The sequence below is a fragment of the Schistocerca nitens genome, chromosome 4 (assembly GCF_023898315.1).
Source record: "Schistocerca nitens isolate TAMUIC-IGC-003100 chromosome 4, iqSchNite1.1, whole genome shotgun sequence".
Taxonomy (NCBI): domain Eukaryota; kingdom Metazoa; phylum Arthropoda; class Insecta; order Orthoptera; family Acrididae; genus Schistocerca; species Schistocerca nitens.
In genome coordinates, this window is record NC_064617.1 from 398,510,176 (window position 1) to 398,529,702 (window position 19,527).

At 40.2% G+C, this 19,527-nt stretch overlaps 1 protein-coding gene across 1 annotated transcript in view; it reads left to right on the forward strand.

Annotated features, from left to right (window-relative positions):
• The window catches only part of LOC126253089 (uncharacterized), a 68,594-nt gene extending 50,875 nt beyond the window's left edge, over positions 1-17,719 (forward strand). Inside the window, exon 6 of the mRNA XM_049954190.1 lies at positions 17,197-17,719. Within this exon, the coding sequence (XP_049810147.1) occupies positions 17,197-17,675 (479 nt within the window). The 3' untranslated portion in view covers positions 17,676-17,719. The remainder of the gene's footprint in view (positions 1-17,196) is intronic.
• Positions 17,720-19,527: the final 1,808 nt, after the last annotated feature.

The following is a 19,527-nucleotide window of genomic DNA, read 5'->3' on the forward strand; positions in this document are numbered from 1 at the left end:
GTAAACACCTGCCTTGTGCAGCTCTAGGTCATCTTTGCCAGATTCCAACATTGACAAAATTTTTGCAAATTTTTGCAGGATATTGCTTTCACTTTGTATTTTCTTTCTTAGTATTCTGCCTATTTGTGCTGAAATAGTGCCAGTATATGGTAAATAGGCAGTCGTTTTAAAAGTCTCTTCCTCTTCTTTTCTCTGTTGCTTACGGGTCTACAGCACTCTCTCCCCTTGCTGGGACGAATACCCATTCTTCAGAAATACAATCCGCCGGTGCTCCAGTTCCATTTGCAAACTATTGGTGTCAGAGATGATGTAGGCTCGGTGAATCATGCTTTTCAAAACACTGATTGTTTGTGCCAGATGATGGCAACTAGCAGCTTGTAAGTAAAGGTCTGTGTGAGTGGATTTCTATATACTGAATGACCAAGTGTGCCATATGTCGCACCAAGATATCTAAAATCAGCAGACAATCTCTCCAACTCCATAGTAAATTTTATGTTTTTGTGTATGGAGTTCAGATGTTGTAGAAACTCCCACAGATGATCCAAACCATGAGGCCAAACTATAAAAGTATCGTCAATATATTGCCAGAATCAGAATACTGTTGGTTTAAAAGTGGCTGAGGTGAGTACTCTCTCTTCTCATAATCTTCCATAAGAAGATTGGCCATCAGGGGTGGCAAAGGACTCCCCGTGGCAACACCGTCTGATTGCTCATAAAACTTGTTGTTAAATAAAAATATATAGAGGAGGGGGTGTGCTGAAACAGCACTGTAATATCAGCTCCAAACCTATTGCCAATGAGATGAAGTGAGACCACAAGAGGTACATTTGTAAAAAGAGAAACCACATCAAAACTGACCAACAAGTCATAAGTTTGCAGCTGCAATAACTTAAGTCTGCTGATGAGATCACTAGAATTATTTACGTGATGATGTGGACACTTTCCTACCATTGGTTTGAGCAAAGACGCCAAGTACTTTGCTAAGTTGTAGATGGCTGCTCCAATATTACTACAATTGGATGTAATGGTATGTTATCCTTGTGGATCTTCGGCAAACCATACAGCCTAGGTGGAACTTAACTATTTGGTTTCAATTTGTTAATTACCTCCTTGTTTTCTGCACCACTTGTGTAGTAAGATCCTTATCGATTTTACGATATATTGAGCCACTTAATAAAACATTGATCTTATTAATGTAGTCCTCCTGCAGTGTTAAAACAGTAGCATTACCTTTGTCCGATTTAAGTACCACTGTATCCGGGTCTGCTCGCAAGCTCTGGAGGGCTGCCCTCAGCTAGGCGAGATGTTGCTCTTCGGCGGTGCAGCTCTTGTCAACACATGACAAATCTCTTGGTGCACTTCCTCAGCTTCAACTGTAGCAAGATGGCGCACTGCTTCTTCGATGGAACTGACAGAGTCCAGTAGTGGTGGAACAGGTGTAGGAGTAAAATTGAGACCTCTTGCTCAGACGTAGTCACGTCATATGTAGGTTTCCCCGTCAAGTTAATAATGGATCATCTAGTAGGAACTTCCTCCAGCATCTGTGTCAAAAGTCAGTTGAACTTGGCCATTTGTCTCATCGTAGCCTTGTCATGGCTCCAGTTTGCTTAGGCCCATGTCACACCATCCACCCAGTCCCAAAACAACACAGACAGTCTTGCTGCCAATTCTAAAAGAAGATAATACATGTCCTTCGATATGGACATGTATTATGCCTTAAATACCAGAGCTCAGTGTGTATCACCTGAAGATGGCCAGAGGACTCTGCCCTGAAATATTGTGGCAGGAAGTTACAAACATCTGCCAGTTCTTTCAAAATTTTGTGGGACAATATGTGTGCCAGGAAAGTTTTAAATCTCACAGTTTTGTCATTGTTTATTCTTTTAAGGATCTTAATAGTTTTGAGGAAAAGTCTACTCAAGGGGCCTTGTTTTGGCTTGTGTCTTTTCATGATTACTCAAATTCTTCTAGCAGTATCAAATCCTCTAACTCATTTTTATCAACTTCCTCTTTGCTTCCATTCATTATCTTAAAGGTCCTTTGTTTTTTTATGGTCCATCAGTATTTTACTTCCACTTTTTAGCCTTCAATTTCTTGTTTGATGTGGACTTACTATCTGAAATATTGATGTTCACACATTTGTTCCTCATTTCTCCAATGGTTTCAATAAAAGTAATCAGTGTTTGAAAATGTAATGTAATAGATGAAAAAGATCTACTTGACAACCAGTGACATGAGAACACACACATGAAGATTTAGAAATTTGCAGGCTTTTGGGGCCAGTGGCTCCTTCTGGCTGAAGGGTTGAAGGGGAAGGAAGAGGAATGAAGGAAACGGACTGGTGAGGTTTAAGAACAGGGGAGAGTTAGTGAAGTTACCTAGAACCCTGGGTCAGGGGACACTAACAGGAAGGGATAAGAAGGGAAGACTGATTGTTGGGGACTGCACCAGACAAGATTTGAAATCCTGAAAACTTAAAGATGGAAGATAGGGTAATACACAAGGCGTAAATTACTGACAAAACATCATGCACAAGTTAATAAGTGTGGAAAGCTAAGACCATAGTACATGGCAGAGGTGGGGGCCTGGTTAAATACACTCCTGGAAATGGAAAAAAGAACACATTGACACCGGTGTGTCAGACCCACCATACTTGCTCCGGACACTGCGAGAGGGCTGTACAAGCAATGATCACACGCACGGCACAGCGGACACACCAGGAACCACGGTGTTGGCCGTCGAATGGCGCTAGCTGCGCAGCATTTGTGCACCGCCGCCGTCAGTGTCAGCCAGTTTGCCGTGGCATACGGAGCTCCATCGCAGTCTTTAACACTGGTAGCATGCCGCGACAGCGTGGACGTGAACCGTATGTGCAGTTGACGGACTTTGAGCGAGGGCGTATAGTGGGCATGCGGTAGGCCGGGTGGACGTACCGCCAAATTGCTCAACACGTGGGGCGTGAGGTCTCCACAGTACATCGATGTTGTTGCCAGTGGTCGGTGGAAGGTGCACGTGCCTGTCGACCTGGGACCAGACCGCAGCGACGCACGGATGCACGCCAAGACCGTAGGATCCTACGCAGTGCCGTAGGGGACCGCACCGCCACTTCCCAGCAAATTAGGGACACTGTTGCTCCTGGGGTATCGGCGAGGGTCATTCGCAACCGTCTCCATGAAGCTGGGCTACGGTCCCGCACACCGTTAGGCCGTCTTCCGCTCACGCCCCAACATCGTGCAGCCCGCCTCCAGTGGTGTCGCGACAGGCGTGAATGGAGGGACGAATGGAGACGTGTCGTCTTCAGCGATGAGAGTCGCTTCTGCCTTGGTGCCAATGATGGTCGTATGCGTGTTTGGCGCCGTGCAGGTGAGCGCCACAATCAGGACTGCATACGACCGAGGCACACAGGGCCAACACCCGGCATCATGGTGTGGGGAGCGATCTCCTACACTGGCCGTACACCACTGGTGATCGTCGAGGGGACACTGAATAGTGCACGGTACATCCAAACCGTCATCGAACCCATCGTTCTACCATTCCTAGACCGGCAAGGGAACTTGCTGTTCCAACAGGACAATGCACGTCCGCATGTATCCCGTGCCACCCAACGTGCTCTAGAAGGTGTACGTCAACTACCCTGGCCAGCAAGATCTCCGGATCTGTCCCCCATTGAGCATGTTTGGGACTGGATGAAGCGTCGTCTCACGCGGTCTGCACGTCCAGCACGAACGCTGGTCCAACTGAGGCGCCAGGTGGAAATGGCATGGCAAGCCGTTCCACAGGACTACATCCAGCATCTCTACGATCGTCTCCATGGGAGAATAGCAGCCTGCATTGCTGCGAAAGGTGGATATACACTGTACTAGTGCCGACATTGTGCATGCTCTGTTGCCTGTGTCTATGTGCCTGTGGTTCTGTCAGTGTGATCATGTGATGTATCTGCCCCCAGGAATGTGTCAATAAAGTTTCCCCTTCCTGGGACAATGAATTCACAGTGTTCTTATTTCAATTTCCAGGAGTGTAGATAGGTGAGAAAATAAAAGATATAGAAAACTGAACGGGACTGAAGAAAGTAATAGTGAGACCAGAAAAATTAACATAAATTAAGGCCAAGTGGTGATGAGAATCAAGGACATGTTGTTCCAAGAAAATGATGTCTAGGGAGAAGAATTCAGATGGCATATGTAGTGAAACAGGCACTGAGGTGAAACCTGCCATGTTGTAGAGCAAGTATTTCAACAGGATATTTTCTGTTGCCAGTATGCACGCTCTGCCTATCCCCACTCATCCTAGCTAATAACTTGGTGATAGACATGCCAATCTAAAAACTGAACAGTGTTTACATAACAGTTGGAATATGACGTGTTGTTTCACAAGTGGCTCTCCCTTTGATAGTGTGTGTTTTGCCAGTTACAGGGCTCCTGTTGCAGAGCGTGCTCTACGACATGACAGTCGGACCTTGGCACTTTTTTCACCACATGTGCCATCTGGATCCTCCCCTCCTCCCTCCCCCCCTCCCCCCACCCCCCCTAGTTTCTCAGAGTTCCACAGATGGGGCTGACTCTTGGTTCTTGCCAGCCATTTGGTCATAATTTATGTTAACCTCTTTGGTCTTAGTATTACTTTCTTCACTTCCTTTTAGTTTTCTGTATCTTCTATTTCCTGAGCTGACTATTTTTCTCCACACTCCCCCCCTCTCCCTCCAACCACCACCCGTGTTACATACAATGCCATTAGCTTTCTGCTCTTATTAACTCGGACAGAATGTTTTGTCAAGAATCTTGCATATTGCTCTATTTTCCACCTTTAAGCTCCCAGGATTTCAAATCTTGTCGGTTTCAGTCTCCAACAATAAATCTTTCCCTCTCATCCTGTCCAGTAAGTCTCCACTGACCCAAGGTTCTAGGTGACTTCTCCTAACTCTCCCCATTTCTTAAACTTCACCTGTACTTTTCCTTCGCCCCTCTTCCTTCCCCTTCAACCTTTCAGCCAGAAGAATGAACCACTGGCTCCAAAAGCTTGCAAATTTCTATACCTTTATATGTGTAATTTCTATACCTTTATATGTGTTCTCCTGCCACTGCTTGGTGAGTATACTTTGTATCTATTTTTTCTTGTAAGAGCTGTGCATGAATTTTTTAGGACAGAAAATGTAACAAATGTGACAGATGTGAGCAGGGGGGAGGGGGGGGGGATAATTTGGCTGAGTGACAGTTACCTTCAAGTTATAGCTTGAGCAATTAGAAACACTAATAACCATATAAAGACATTAGATTTTATGAAACTCTGCCACATGAAAGCAGTGAATGAAAATAGACATAGTAGGCTAATTTACTGATACGTTTATTACCAGAATTTGCACTAACCTTAATAGCATTAAGTTACTGAACTCAGATATTTCAACAGGTCATCAGTATGTTTCTTCCAATCCAATTTCTCATCAATGCACACATCCATAAATTTTGAATATTCTGCTGCCTTAGTAACAGACTTCTATTCAAAGTCTATATTTATCAGTGGTGTTATGCCCTTTACTGTATGGAACTGTATAATTTAGTGAGAGTCCATTTGCTGAGATTGTGATCTGTGGGGGTTCAAATAATGTCTTACGTAATGAAGGTTTGAATAGTGTTAATGCCTTAAGAACATCTCTACACCAACTGAAACATACCACAATAACTGTTTTTGACCTTCTACACAGGCAGGATTTAATTCAGTCTTGGTGTGTTATTGAGTCAATATGAGCTACAAATAATTATTATGCAGAAATCAGCAGCGGTTTTCCTAATAGTTACTTGATAGAAGTACACAAATTTAATGGAGGACTTCACACCAATTGTGGACTTGATCTTAGCATGGAAAAAAACTTAAGAGTCCTTAGTCTATAAAATTACAAAAACTTCGTGTAACTATGTACCTTGAAACTCAACTCATCAAAACTTAAGGAAGTAGTGCAAAAAGTAGTGAATACAGACATTCTATCTCAGACAGATGGCTACTGGGGAAAGAAACACAGTATAAACAAGCCTGTACCACTTCTTCTGTCCATTCAAACAGGCCACTTTGAACAAATTTCTGGTGAGAAAATGTAATATAGATGCACCTCTCAAATCACCAACCAAGAGTTCTGTTTTAGACCAAACTGTGTAACTGCTCAACAGCCTCTTGTTGTTTCGACTTATGTGCTAGATTTTTAACCTTGGAAATTCCTTAATTTTTACTCCACATTTCATAATTAACGAGTTATGGTCAGTGTCCATTCTCAAAATATTTTGCAGTTTAGAATCTGGTTTCTGAATTTGCCACACAATTATGTAATGGGTCTGTAACCTTCTGGTGCCACCAGGTCAGTTTCAGATACACATCCTTCCTTGGTGATAGTTAAACAAATTGTTTACATTGATGAAACTGTCTTCTGTGTAACAGTCTGACAGGTTGGCTTCCCCTTTTGTTCCTTCACCTTCCCAATGTTCTTCCTTTTCCTATTATTGAACCCAAGTCTCCCACCACAATCAAATTCTTGTTTCCATCAGGGTTCTGAATAATTTCTTTTATCTTGTCATACATTTATTCTATTCCTTTGTCTTCTGTAGAGCTTTATTTTATTCCTTCATTATCTGCAGAACAAGTAGGCATCACTACTGTGGTGGACTATGGCTTTGTGTCTATTTTGACTATCATAATCCATTCACTATGCTATTTGTTGATTATTCAAATTAATGTGTAGAATCTGTGAGACTGGAGACATAAGGACTATTGGAAGAATATCATAAACACAATCTCAAGGATAACAAAAGTGGATAAATTTAAGAATTACTTGCACAATTAACTTAACAGCCCATGCAGCCAAGATACTGATTCAAATAATATATAGAAGAAGGGAAAGATAATTGAGGATATGTTAGATGACTATTGGTTTGGCTTTAGGAAAGATAATGACATCAGAGAGGCAGATCTCACACTGAGTTTGATAAGAGGCAAGACTTAAGGAAAATCAAAATGCTTTCATAGGATTTATTGACTTATAAAATTTAATTCAACAAATAAAATGCTACTAAATGTTTGAAAATAAATATAAGCTACATGAAAAGCTGATAATAAACAACACATTCAAGAAACAAGGAGGAAAGAGTAATAAGAGAGAAATACTCAGATTAAAAAAGCATACATCTACATCTACATCTACATGTACACAGATACTCTGCAAACCACTGTACGGTGCATGGCAGAGGGTACCCTGTACCCCTACCAGTCATTTCCCTTCCTGTTCCATTCACAAATAGTGTGAAGGAAAAACAATTATGTGCCTTCGTATGAGCCCTAATTTCTCATATCTTATATTTGTAGTCCTTGAGCGCAATTTATGTTGGTGGCAGTCGAATCATGTGGCAGTCAGCTTCAAATGCCAGTCCTCTGAATTTTCTCAGTAGTGTTTCTCAAAAAGAATGTTACGTTTCTTCCAAGGATTCCCATTTGAGTTCCTGAAGTATCTCTGTAACGCTTATGTTCTGTTGTGGTCTTCAGTCCGAAGACTGGTTTGATGCACTCTACTGTGTGCAAGCTTCACCTCTGAGTAACTACTGCAACCTACATCCTTCTGAAACTGATTACTGTATTCATCTCTTCATCCTCGTCTACAGTTTTTACCCCCTGCTTTCCTCCAGTACTAAATAGGTGAGAACTATTTGCCTTCCTTACCATGTTTCTCACATGCTCGTTCAATTTTATGTTGCTTTGAAACAGTATGCGCAGGTATTTAAATGACTTGACTGTGTCAAGCAGGACATTAGTAGTACTGTATCTGAACATTACAAGTTTGTTCTTCCTAACCATCTGCATTAACTTATATTTTTCCACATTTAGAGCATCACACCAACTAGAAATTTTGCCTAAGTCATATTGTATCTTCCTGCAGTCACTCAATTTTGACACCTTACCATACACCACAGCATCATCAGCAAACAGCCACAGGTTACTGCCCACCCTGTCCACCAAATCATTTTATGTATGTAGAGAACAACAGCAGTCCTATCACACATCCTGTGGCACTCCTGGCGATACCCTTATCTCTAATGGACACTCGCCATTGAGGACAATGTACTGGGTTCTATTACTTAAGAAGTCTTCAAGCCACTCACATATCTGCGAACTAATGCCTGTACCTTTGTTAACAGCCTGCAATGGAACTGTTTCACACCAGCGAAGCTTTTGAAACCCATGATGATTCGTGGACATAAGGTTCTTAGACTGAAGAAAGTTTAATATATTAGAACTGAGAATATGTTGAGGGATTCTGCAGCAAACCAATATTAGGGATATTGGTCAGTAAATTTTTCAGTTCTGTTCTTTTATCCTTCTTGTATACTGGAGTCATCTGCACTTTTTTCCAATCACTTGGGACTTTGTGCTAGGTGAGAGATTCACAATAAATGCAGGCTAGTTAAGGGGCCAGGGCCATAGAGTACTCTCTGTAAAATCTAATTGTAGAGTACTCTCTGTAAAACCTAATTGGGATTCCATCTGGACCTGGTGAATTATTTGCTTCCAAATCTTTTAGTCGTTTCTCTACACGAGGGATGCGTATTACTATGTCGTCCGTATGGGAGTCTGTCAATTAATCAAATGACAGTATGTTTGCACGATTCTCCTGTGTGAATGATTTCTTGAACATGAAATTAAAACTTATCTTTCATTTTGATTATTTCAACTGCCACACCAAAGTAGTCAACAAGGGTCTGTATGGAAACCTGAGACCACTTTAGCAATTTTACTTAAGACAAGGTATGCAGTCTGCCACTCCTGTTCAAAGAAGCAATGAAGGAATTAAAAGAAGGATGTGAAAGTGGGATTACAATTCGTGGTGAAAGCATAACAATGAAAAGATTTGCTGGACGACATTGTTACTCTCAGTGAAAGTGAGGAAGAATTACAGAAGTATGCTATTACCAATCATAGGTCTTAAATTTAGAAAGGAATTTCCCAGAATGTGTATATGGAGCACAGTTTTTTTATGGAATAGAATCATATACCTTGGGGGAGAAATACTGAAAAGAAGGGAGAGGGCAAAAAGTGTAGGAAAAGACAGAGGTTGGGATACGAGGCAGTCCAACCACATCTTATTCATTATCTAGTTTTTTCTGCATTACCCTTGTTTGGGTTTGAATTGGTTACACTGTACTCACTTGGCCAGAAATCCTAATCCACCTGCCATACTACTTCATTAATTCATACTGTATCTAATTTCAACCCATTCATTAATCTTTTGAAGTTTTCTAAACTGTCTATATGATTAAAGGATCTAAAATTCAAGGCTCTGGTGTGTAGAATTCAAGATTTGTTTTATCTTATGGAAACATCCTTCTGAGTAGTCACCACTGGAAATGCAAATGGAGAAATTTTATCCAAGAGGATGGCATTATCATTAAACCCTACATTAGCACTGCATGTTCTTAGGAAACATTATAACTGTAATTTACCTTTGCTTTCATGTGTGCTGTAGTAATGTTGCTGAACAAAATTGTCTATGTAATTATCGGTTATCTGGTGCTTTGACATATCAGTTACCTTTAAGTAGAATCAAAATTTTTGTAGGATATTTTGACATTTCATTATATAAAATTTATTTCTAAATTCATTCAAACTGTCATGCTCATTTGATTTAGTTAATGTTTCGTCTGTTTATGTGACTGTAGTTTCTTCTACCCCTCCAAACCCCCCTTTCCCCTCTCCCCCCCTCTTGAACCATGGACATTACTGTTTGTGGGGTGGCTTGTGCGCCGGCTGTACCATAGGTGGCACCACAATGGAGGGATAATTGTTGAGAGCCCAGACAAGGTGATTTCTGAAGAGGGGCAGCAGCCTTTTCAGTATTTGCAGGGGAAACAGTCTGGGTGACTGCCTGACCTGGCCTTGTAACATCAACCGAAAAGGCCTTCTTGTGCTGGTACTGCGAACAGCTGAAAGCAAGGGGAGACTACAACCCCAATTTTTCCCGAGGGCATTCAGCTTTGCTGTATGGTTGATTGATGATGATGGCATCCTCTTCGGTAAAATATTCCAGAGGTAAAATTGTCCGCCATTCAGATCTCCGGGTGGGGATGTCTCAGGAGGACATTGTCACCAGTAGAAGCAAAACTGACATTCTGCAGATTGCAGTGTGGGATGTCAGATCCCTTAATTGGGCAGGTAAGTTAGAAAGTTTAAGAAGGGAAATGGATAGGTTGAAATTAGATATAGTGGGAATTATGAAGTTCGGTGGCAAGAGGAACAAGACTTCTGGTCAGGTGAATACAGGATTATAAATACAAAATCAAGTAGGTGTAATGCGGGATAATGAATAAGAAAATAGGAATGTGGGTGAGCTTCTATGAACAGCATAATTAATGAATGCATTATCGAAGCCAAGACAGATGCAAAACCCATGCCTCCTGCATTAGTACAAGTTTATAAGCCTACTAACTCCGCAGATGATGGAGCGATTCAGCAAAAGTATGATGAGGTGAAAGAAATTATTCATAAAGTTAAAGGAGACGAAAATTTAATTGTGATGGGGGACTGGAATTCGGTTGTAAGAAAAGGAAGAGAATGAAAAATAGGTGAATATGGACTGGGGAAAAGGAATGAAAGAGGAAGGCATCTGGTAGAATTTTAGACAGAGCATAATTTAATCATCACTAACACTTGCTTTAAGAATCATATAAAAAAGGAAGGTTTTATACATGGAAGAGACCTGAAGACACAGGAAAGTTTTAGACTGATTATATAATGGAAACAAAGAGGATTAGGAACTGGATTTTAAATTGTAAGATATTTCCCAGAGCAGATGTGGACTGTGACCAGAAATTGTTGGTTCTGAACTGTAGATTAAAATTGAAGAAATTGCAAAAAAGGTAGGAAATTAAAGGGATGTGACCTGTATAAGTTGAAAGAAATGAAGGTTGTTGAGAGTTTCAGAGGAACAACAATTGATTAGAACAGGGGAAAGGAATAATAGTAGAAGATTAATGGGTAGCATTAAGAGATGAAATAGTGAAGACAGCAGAGGATCAAATTGGTAAAAATACAATGCCTAGTATAAATTCTCAGATAACACAAAGGTATTGAATTTGACTAACGAAAGGAGAGAATTTAATAATGAAGTAAATGAAGTAGGTAAATGGAAATACTAACGTTTAAAGATGAGATTCACCGGAAGTTCAAAATGGCTAAGCAGGAATGGCTTGAGAACAAATGCAAAGATTTAGAAGCATGTTTCACTAGGGGAAAGATAGATATCACCTACAGGAAAATTACAGAGGCCTTTGGGGAAAAGAGAAGCAGCTGTACGAATATCAAGAGCTCATATGGAAAGCTAGTCCTAAGCGAAGAAGGGAAAGCTGAAAGGTGGAAGGAGTATATAGAAGCTGTATACAAGGGAGATGAACTATAAGGTAATGTTACAGAAAGAGAAGATCTCGTAGCTAAAGACGAGATGGGAGATACAATACTGCGAGAAGAATTTGACAGAGCTCTGAGAGCTCTACGCCGAAACATCGCCCTGGGGGTAGGTGATATTCCACCAGAACTACTGATAGCATAGGAGAGCCAGTCATGACAAAAACTCTTCCACCTGGTGTGCAAGATGTATGAGACAGCCAAAATATTCTCATACTTCAAGAAGAATGTAGCAATTCTAGTTACAAAGAAAGCAGTTGCTGACAGGTGTGAAAATTACGAACTCTCAGTTTAGTGAGTCATGGTTGCAAAATACTAACATAAATTCTTTACAGAAGAATGGAAAAACTGGTAGAAGCTGACCTTGGGGAAGATCAGTTTGGATACTGGAGAATTGTAGGAGCACACAAGACAATGCTGACCCTTTTACTTATCTTAGAAGATAGGTTAAAAAAAGACAAACCTACATTTGTAGGCTTAGAGAAAGCTTTTGAAAATGTTGACTACAATACTGGGAGCGAAAGGCTATTTTCAACTTGTGCAGAAACTAGACGGCATTTGTAAGAGTTGAGGGATATGAAAGGGAAGCAGTGGTTGAGAAGGAAGTGAGACAGGGATGTAGCCTGCCCCCGATAGTATTCAGTCTGTACATTGAGCAAACAGTAAAGGAAACCAAAGAAAAATTTTGAGTGGGAATTAAAGTTCAAGAAGAAGAAATAAAAACATTGAGGTTTGCTGATGACATTGTAATTCTGTCAGAGACAGCAAGGGACTTGGAAGAGCATTTGAACCGAATGGACAGTGTCTCAAAAGGAACATTAGCAAAAGAAAGACTAAGATAATGGAATGTAGTCAAATTAAAGCAGGTGATGGTGAGGAAATTAGATTAGCAAACGAGACACTTAAAGTAATAGACGAGTTTTGCTTCTTGGGCAGCAAAATAAATGATGACAGTCAAAGTAGAGAGAATATAAAATGTAGACTGGCAATGGCAAGAAAAGCATTTCTGAAGAAGATAAATTTGTTAACTGCGAATATAGATTTAAGTGTAAGGAAGTCTTTTGTGAAAGTATTTGAATGGAGTGTAGCCATGTATGGAAGTGAAACATGGATAGTAACCAGTTTGGACAAAAAGAGGATAGAAACTTTCGAAATATGTTGCTACAGAAGAATGTTGAAGATTAGATTGGTCGATTATATCACTAATGAGGAAGTACTGAGTAGAATTGTGGAGACAAGACATTTGGGCACAACTTGATCAAAAGAAGGGACCATTGCTAGGACACATTCTGAGACATCAAGGGATCATCAATTTAGTATGAGAGGAAAATTTGGGGGTATAAATCATAGAGGGAGATAAAGATATGAATACAATAAGCAGGTTCAGAAAGATGTAGGTTGCAGTAGTTCTTTGGAGATAAAGATTCTCTCACAGGATAGAGTATCATCGAGAGCTGTATCAAACCATTCTTTGGACTGAAGACCACAATAGTAACAGTTTCTTCTGTTTGTAAATCATAGCTTCCTCTGTTTCCATAACTCATTGCATCGATGTGGCTCATGCTTTCAGTACCTTTCATATTTTCAATTTGCTACACCTCCTTTGCAATCAGATTTGTGTATTTTGTTACAAGAAAACTGGACAGTACAGGGTTGTTATAACTAAACTTTCGCTCCTTGAGAGGGAACCCTGAAAAACGAGTGATCGTAGAACAATGAAACTTTGTGGAAACAATTGAATGGGTATCCAGAAGAGAAATAATGTATAAATCATGGAAAGATACACATTTTAATTTACATGTGAGAGGTTAACAGTTATTAATTGTGTACCATGTTTACATTCTAAGTTACATTGTTCAATATGACAACAATCTGCATCCACAACACCATGGAGCTGTGCTAGAGATTGCTCTATTGCTGCTCGAATCATCTCAGCTGGGATATTTAAGCTGTTTTCATTTTTAACCTCCAATGTGTGTTACGACTACACACTGTGTCCAGCATTTTCATCAGTTGCTACAGCAACAATTTGTGGCACTATTAGAAGTTGGCCTCTCCCAAGAGCAGTTCTCAAATTCCCAGTTAATTCAACCTTTTGAATCATGTTCTTCAAGCCAAGTGCTGGAAGAGGACCTCTCTCTATTCCTTAACGCATCAGTACTCACAAAGAGCAGCCGCATTTTGCTGTTGTTTTGGTGAAATAGCTTTATGAATAAAGCCCTGCTCACCTTGTGCAGACCCATGATGACTGTCTGCAAACCGAATGCACTCTGATGCTTGTGTTTCAACCCTACATCACCATACTAATACTGACATGTAATGGCAAGTCATGACACTAACACAACTAAAACTGGACCAATAAAAAATCAGTTGCGGGCGGTGAGGGGGCAACGACGTCTATGACGATGACACGCACACACACTTCTGGATATTTTGTTTATTTCTCCTTGTGTTGTTGCATTGCTGTTTCACTTGATTATGATGCTTACATCACCAACAAATAGCACTATATGTGCTCTATCAGTGTAAGATAAAAGGTATTTTATGTGTAGCAAGGAAAAAAGTGGTCCTAGAATTTTACCCTCTTGAATGCCAGAAGTAATTTGTTCCCACTTAGAAGAAGAGTCATCATGAAAGTTGCATGAGCTAACATGGCTCTTCATTTCCCATTTTAAATATGAAATGAATCAGTTACTCATTGTACCTCAAAAGCCATAAACTTAAGTTTCTCCAAAAGTATGTTGTGATTTACTCAGTCAGGTGCATCAGACAGACAGATCCTGGCAGATGAATTCTTGTCTTATAGACATTTTAACAAAGTCAGTAAAGTGGTAGATGAAACATAAACAGGTTTCTGTGGCCATTGTCACATACAATAAACTTTTTCTGGGTTTGTGACCGCATTGTTAATATATATAAAACTACCAATGTTTCGGTCCCTGTTGCAAGCAATCTCCTTCAGGGTGTTTTTGTTTACTGCTGAATGAGAAAACTTTGTTTCTTATATGCCACAGACAGATGGTGTAGCTATGGACTCCCTTCTCTCGCCTATTGCAGCAGACATCTTTATGGAAGCATTTGAAGAAACAGCGCTCCAGTCCACAGCATTATGCCCAGGATGTTGGTTCCATTATGTTGATGATACTTTCATCATCTGGCCACATGGAGAGGACAAGCTACGAAATTTCCACCAAAATCTCAACCAGCAGCACTGCATTCACTATGGAGATAGAAAAGAATGGGGTGCTGCCTTTCCTCGAGATGGAAGGTCACAGAAAGCCTGATGGTAAATTGAGCCATAGAGTGTATAGGAAGCCAACCAGTACTGACAGGTACCTGCATACCTCCTCCCATCATCACCCTATGCAGAAGAAATCCACCGTGCACACTTTAACCAAGAGGGCTCACAGGATCAGCGTTAAGGAACATCTAAAGGGTGAACTATAAAACCTCAAATCAATTTTTTGTGCCAATGGTTATGGAATGAAGTAATAGATGAAACTGTCATGGCAAAGAATGAAGGCAGTAGAGGAGAGCAAAAGGAGGCACAAAATATTGCTCTATTACCATGTGTTCAAGCTGTCACTGAACGGGACGGCAGAATTCTCTGCCAAGCAGGAATCATGCCAATTTTCTGAAGCAACAACAGAATAAAAGATGTTTTTCACACAATGAAAGATACAGTTGACAAACTATATGCTGCTGGAGTTTACGAGATCAGGTGTGAATGTGGATTAATGTATGTAGGCGAGACAGGGTGACCCATCAGCACACGGATATCTGAACATGAGAGATATATCCGACTAAGACCGCATACCAAGTCAGTGGTGGCAGGACATCAGGATGAGTGCAGTAAACAGATTGATTTTGGTGAAGCATGCATACTGGTGAAACAGCATCTTACTTTCAGGAGGAAGATTAGAGACGCAATAGAAATAGATAAGTGACCGGCCAACATGAATGGAGAAGATGGCTACTGATTTCCAATGTCTTGGCTGCCATCAATAACAGCACTAGGGGACAATAGCTCACGTGAAGCAACACATACAGACGCGCGGGATACTGCAGCGGCTGTAGATACATAGAGTACTGGCGTGCCTCGGCCGGTAGGTAAACAACACCACGTTCCAGCTGCCGCCTGGTTTTCTATTCACCGATTTCCACCAATCACAAGCAGTAATGCAAACACTAATCAAAAGGTCAGGTTTCCACCAATGGAAATAAATAATAAAAACACCAATAAAGACTTCTAACATCCCTCCCCTTCATCCTAAACAGCATGTCAGAATTAGATAACAGCCATGTCTGCAGGTATATAAGAAACAAAGTTTTCTCATTCAGCAGTAAACTAAAACACCCTGAAGATGGTCGCTTGCAACAGGCACCAAAATGTCAGTAGTTTTATATAAACACATCATAAAAAGTTCTGCATCACCCCAGTTCCCAGAACTCCTGAGGATAACTGTTGACTGTGGATATTGTATCACAGACACAGTCCCTTTGACTGTTCAGAGATGTCACTAAACCCGCCCAAAAATGTAAACAACCAGGCAGGAGCAGTGCCTATTAGATGGAGTGGGTTCGACAGCCAATCAGTTCCAGTCATTCCACCAGGAAGGAGGTACATGGCTTGTGTTATCTGTAGTTCAACGATGCCTAGATGGTCAATAACACAGTTTGATCACATCTGCATTGTTCCATTATGCCAGAAAGGGCTCTCAACAAGAGAAGTGTCCAGGCATCTCGGAGTGAACCAAAGTGATATTGTTTGGACATGGAGGAGATACAGAGAGACAGGAAGTGTTGATGACATGCCTGGCTCAGGCCGCCCAAGGGCTACTACTGCAGTGGATGACCGCTACCTATGGATTATGGCTCGGATTGAAAAGGACTGTTTATGGACGACATGACCCAGCAACCAATCTGAGGGATCCACGCTGAATCGCAATTGAGGAGTGGGACAATCTGGACCAACAGTGCCTTGATGAACTTGTGGATAGTATGCCACGACGAATACAGGCATGCATCAGTGCAGGAGGATGTGCTACTGAGTATTAGAGGTATCAGTATGTACAGCAATCTGGAGCATCATCTCTGAAGGTCTCGCTGTATGGTGGTACAACATGCAATGTTTGTCTCTGTTCCAGTTTTCTGTACAGGTTCCAGAACTCTCGGAACCGAGGTGATGCAAAACTTTTTTTGATGTGTCTTTGTTGACTATGCGATCAGAAACCCAGAAAAATTTTATTGAATGGTAGATGAAATGTTCAGCAAAGAGATCTTCGTGAAATATAAATTGTGACTGACTCAGAATCTTATATTTGCAGATATGTTCAACCATTCTGAAATACATCATATTTCCCAAAACTTTAAGGTGTTAATTGTGATTGGATTAACAGTTATGTCTTTCTTACTACCTTCCTGGAGTAGGAGTCTAACAATGGTATACTGTCATCTGCCTGGAAAGTTACATTGTGAAAATTATTCTTTAGCTGTGTGCTGCAGCTATACAAGAAAACTATGCTCTTAATATTTTAATTGAAATGATTTAAAACTTAGGATGACTTTTGCTTTCAAAAAATTAATTATTTTCATGATTTCTCTGGATATAGTTGGAATGATATCAAATAGGTTTTATGCTTGTGAGACTAACTGTTGCATATACCAAAATCTTTTCAGCTGGCTGTGCTGAGTTTCTCAGTTATATTTTGAAATTGATTGTTAAAGAAGCTTGTGAGACTTGTGATATAACTGTATTTGTTTCAGACTTGGATGAAACATGCTATGCAACATCTACTGAAAAGGCATCTCCCATCAAGTTAGATAAAGAATCTTCTGAAATGACTGTCACTGTCCTCAAAGGCAATAAAAATGTTAATAAAAATAAACTGCCTTCAAAGACAAGTGGGTCATCCCTCATAAAATTAGGCAAAAAATCTTCTGAAATGAATTCCACTGTTCACAAAGGCAGGAAAAATGTTAATAAAGACAGAATGCAGTCTGGGACAAATAGCTCAGCTACTATGAAAAGTACTTCGCAGACAAAGAAGACTTCAAAGAAACCAAAGTTGTCCAACAGTACTAAGGAAATGGAACCCTCAGTTGAAGCAGATGAATTATCACCTAAATGCCAGAGCTCTAACAAAACTACGACACCAGCACCATCAGGAGAAGTTCTTTCAAAAGAAAGACCATGTAAACTAACTCTATCCTCAAACTCAAAGGTGAATTTTTGTGTTGTTTAAGATGAAATGAAAACATGAGTTTTTAAGATATTGTAGTTTTACAAGTTAAGAGTAACATAAATAATTCTAGGTACAGAATTGTGTTCTCATGTAATTTCCTGGATTATTACTAGTCTGTATTTGTTGGTTATGATCAAACAATGGAAACTCCAAGTAGGAATATCAACAATGTAGGAAAAGACAGTTTGTTACTTAATGTAAAGAAGTACCAGACAGGCACAGTTAAAAGACACTTACGTAAAGCTTTCAGCCACAGTCTTCATCAGTAGAGAGAGACACACACTGTTTACACACACAAGCAGGCATACATATCCAGCCCGAGATGCTGGAGTTGGCAGTCGTGTGTGTGTGAGGTGTGCCTGCTTGTGTGTGTGAGGTGTGCCTGCTTGTGTGTGAATGGTGTCTCTCTTTATTGATGAAGGCTGTACCTGAAAGCTTTACATAAGTCTCTTTTTATTGTGCCTGTCTGCAACTTGACGTTGCTTCTTTACTGGTTATAAGTCAAAGTTGTTCTTTTTTGTGGTCTGTTTCCAGTATTACGTTAAACTGAGAATTCATTGAGTAAGAACTACAACAGAAATTGGGTATTAAAGCAAAAGAATTTTGTGTGTGTTTCAATTTATATTTTTCTTATACTTATCATTTTCCATTGTTATTAACATTATTTTCAATCTCATGACTAAGAATTAGATATTGTTTGTCAAAATTTTAATTGTATATATGTGTGTGTGATGAATTATCTCAAATGATCATAAGGAAAAATAGGCATTACAGTTTAAAGAATGATGACGGTTCTGCAGAGTGTAGATTCACATGTTGAAGCACAAACTCGGTTGCTGAAAGGCTTTGCTTTCCCATCTGTTGTCCATGTACTGTCGCGAAAACCAGCTTGAACACTGAATATAATTCAGACAGTATTTTTACAGCAACTAATGCTTTTAAATAGAATTGTATGTCATTTGTTTCTATAGGATATTGGAAATTCTAACTTTAGTATCAACCAGCCCAAGAATTGATATGGAGGAAAAGTCAGAGATGCTAAGCATTCACGCTACGGCACCAGCTTGCTCCTGTGAAAGGCACTACTGCTGCTGCTGCTGGCATGTCATGTGGACCTGTCTACTGATGTAACAGAGTCTGTTAAATACAATGGTCCTGCACTTGTCCAGCAGTACTTGCTATTCTGTGACATGTATGATACATGCCATAGATAGGAGAGTGATTGAGCTTGCTTGTGTTTATATTTTTTCAGTTCAGATCACTCCCTGGACTGTTCATGCACACCTACGATTACTTTGACTGTACTCTGAACTTTGCGTTTAGTTAGCCGTTCACTTGGTTAACTCTGCCATCATTGACCACATAACTGCCTGTTTGTTCCACTGGTCTCAGCATTGTCGCTAGTGTGAATGATCATTTACTGTGTTCTACTTATGATGAGTAGAAGAGAAAAGTAACCAATAATGACATCCTACAGGTATCGAGCTTTAGTCTGTGTAAGAGTGGAGTCACTGACATGATCACATCAAACTAATGGACTGTGTGTATCAGCTTACTATAATAATGTTCTCAGTCAGTTGTGTGCCAAAAAACACCTATATTGTTCAGTGTGTTGTGTGCCAAAAACATATATGTTGAGTGGGAAATGGTGACCACAGTGGAAAAGTGTAAAGAGATACAATATTTAGGACTACAGTATGAAAGGGAAAGAAAGGAAACTAGGAAATGTTTCAAGACCTAAAAAGGATTCTTTTCTAAAATTACACTTATTTTAAATATTGCAAAACATTTCAATTTTTGTTAAGCTGAAGCAGACAACTGGCATTGTTTTCTTTGTTATGTTGAGCAGGGT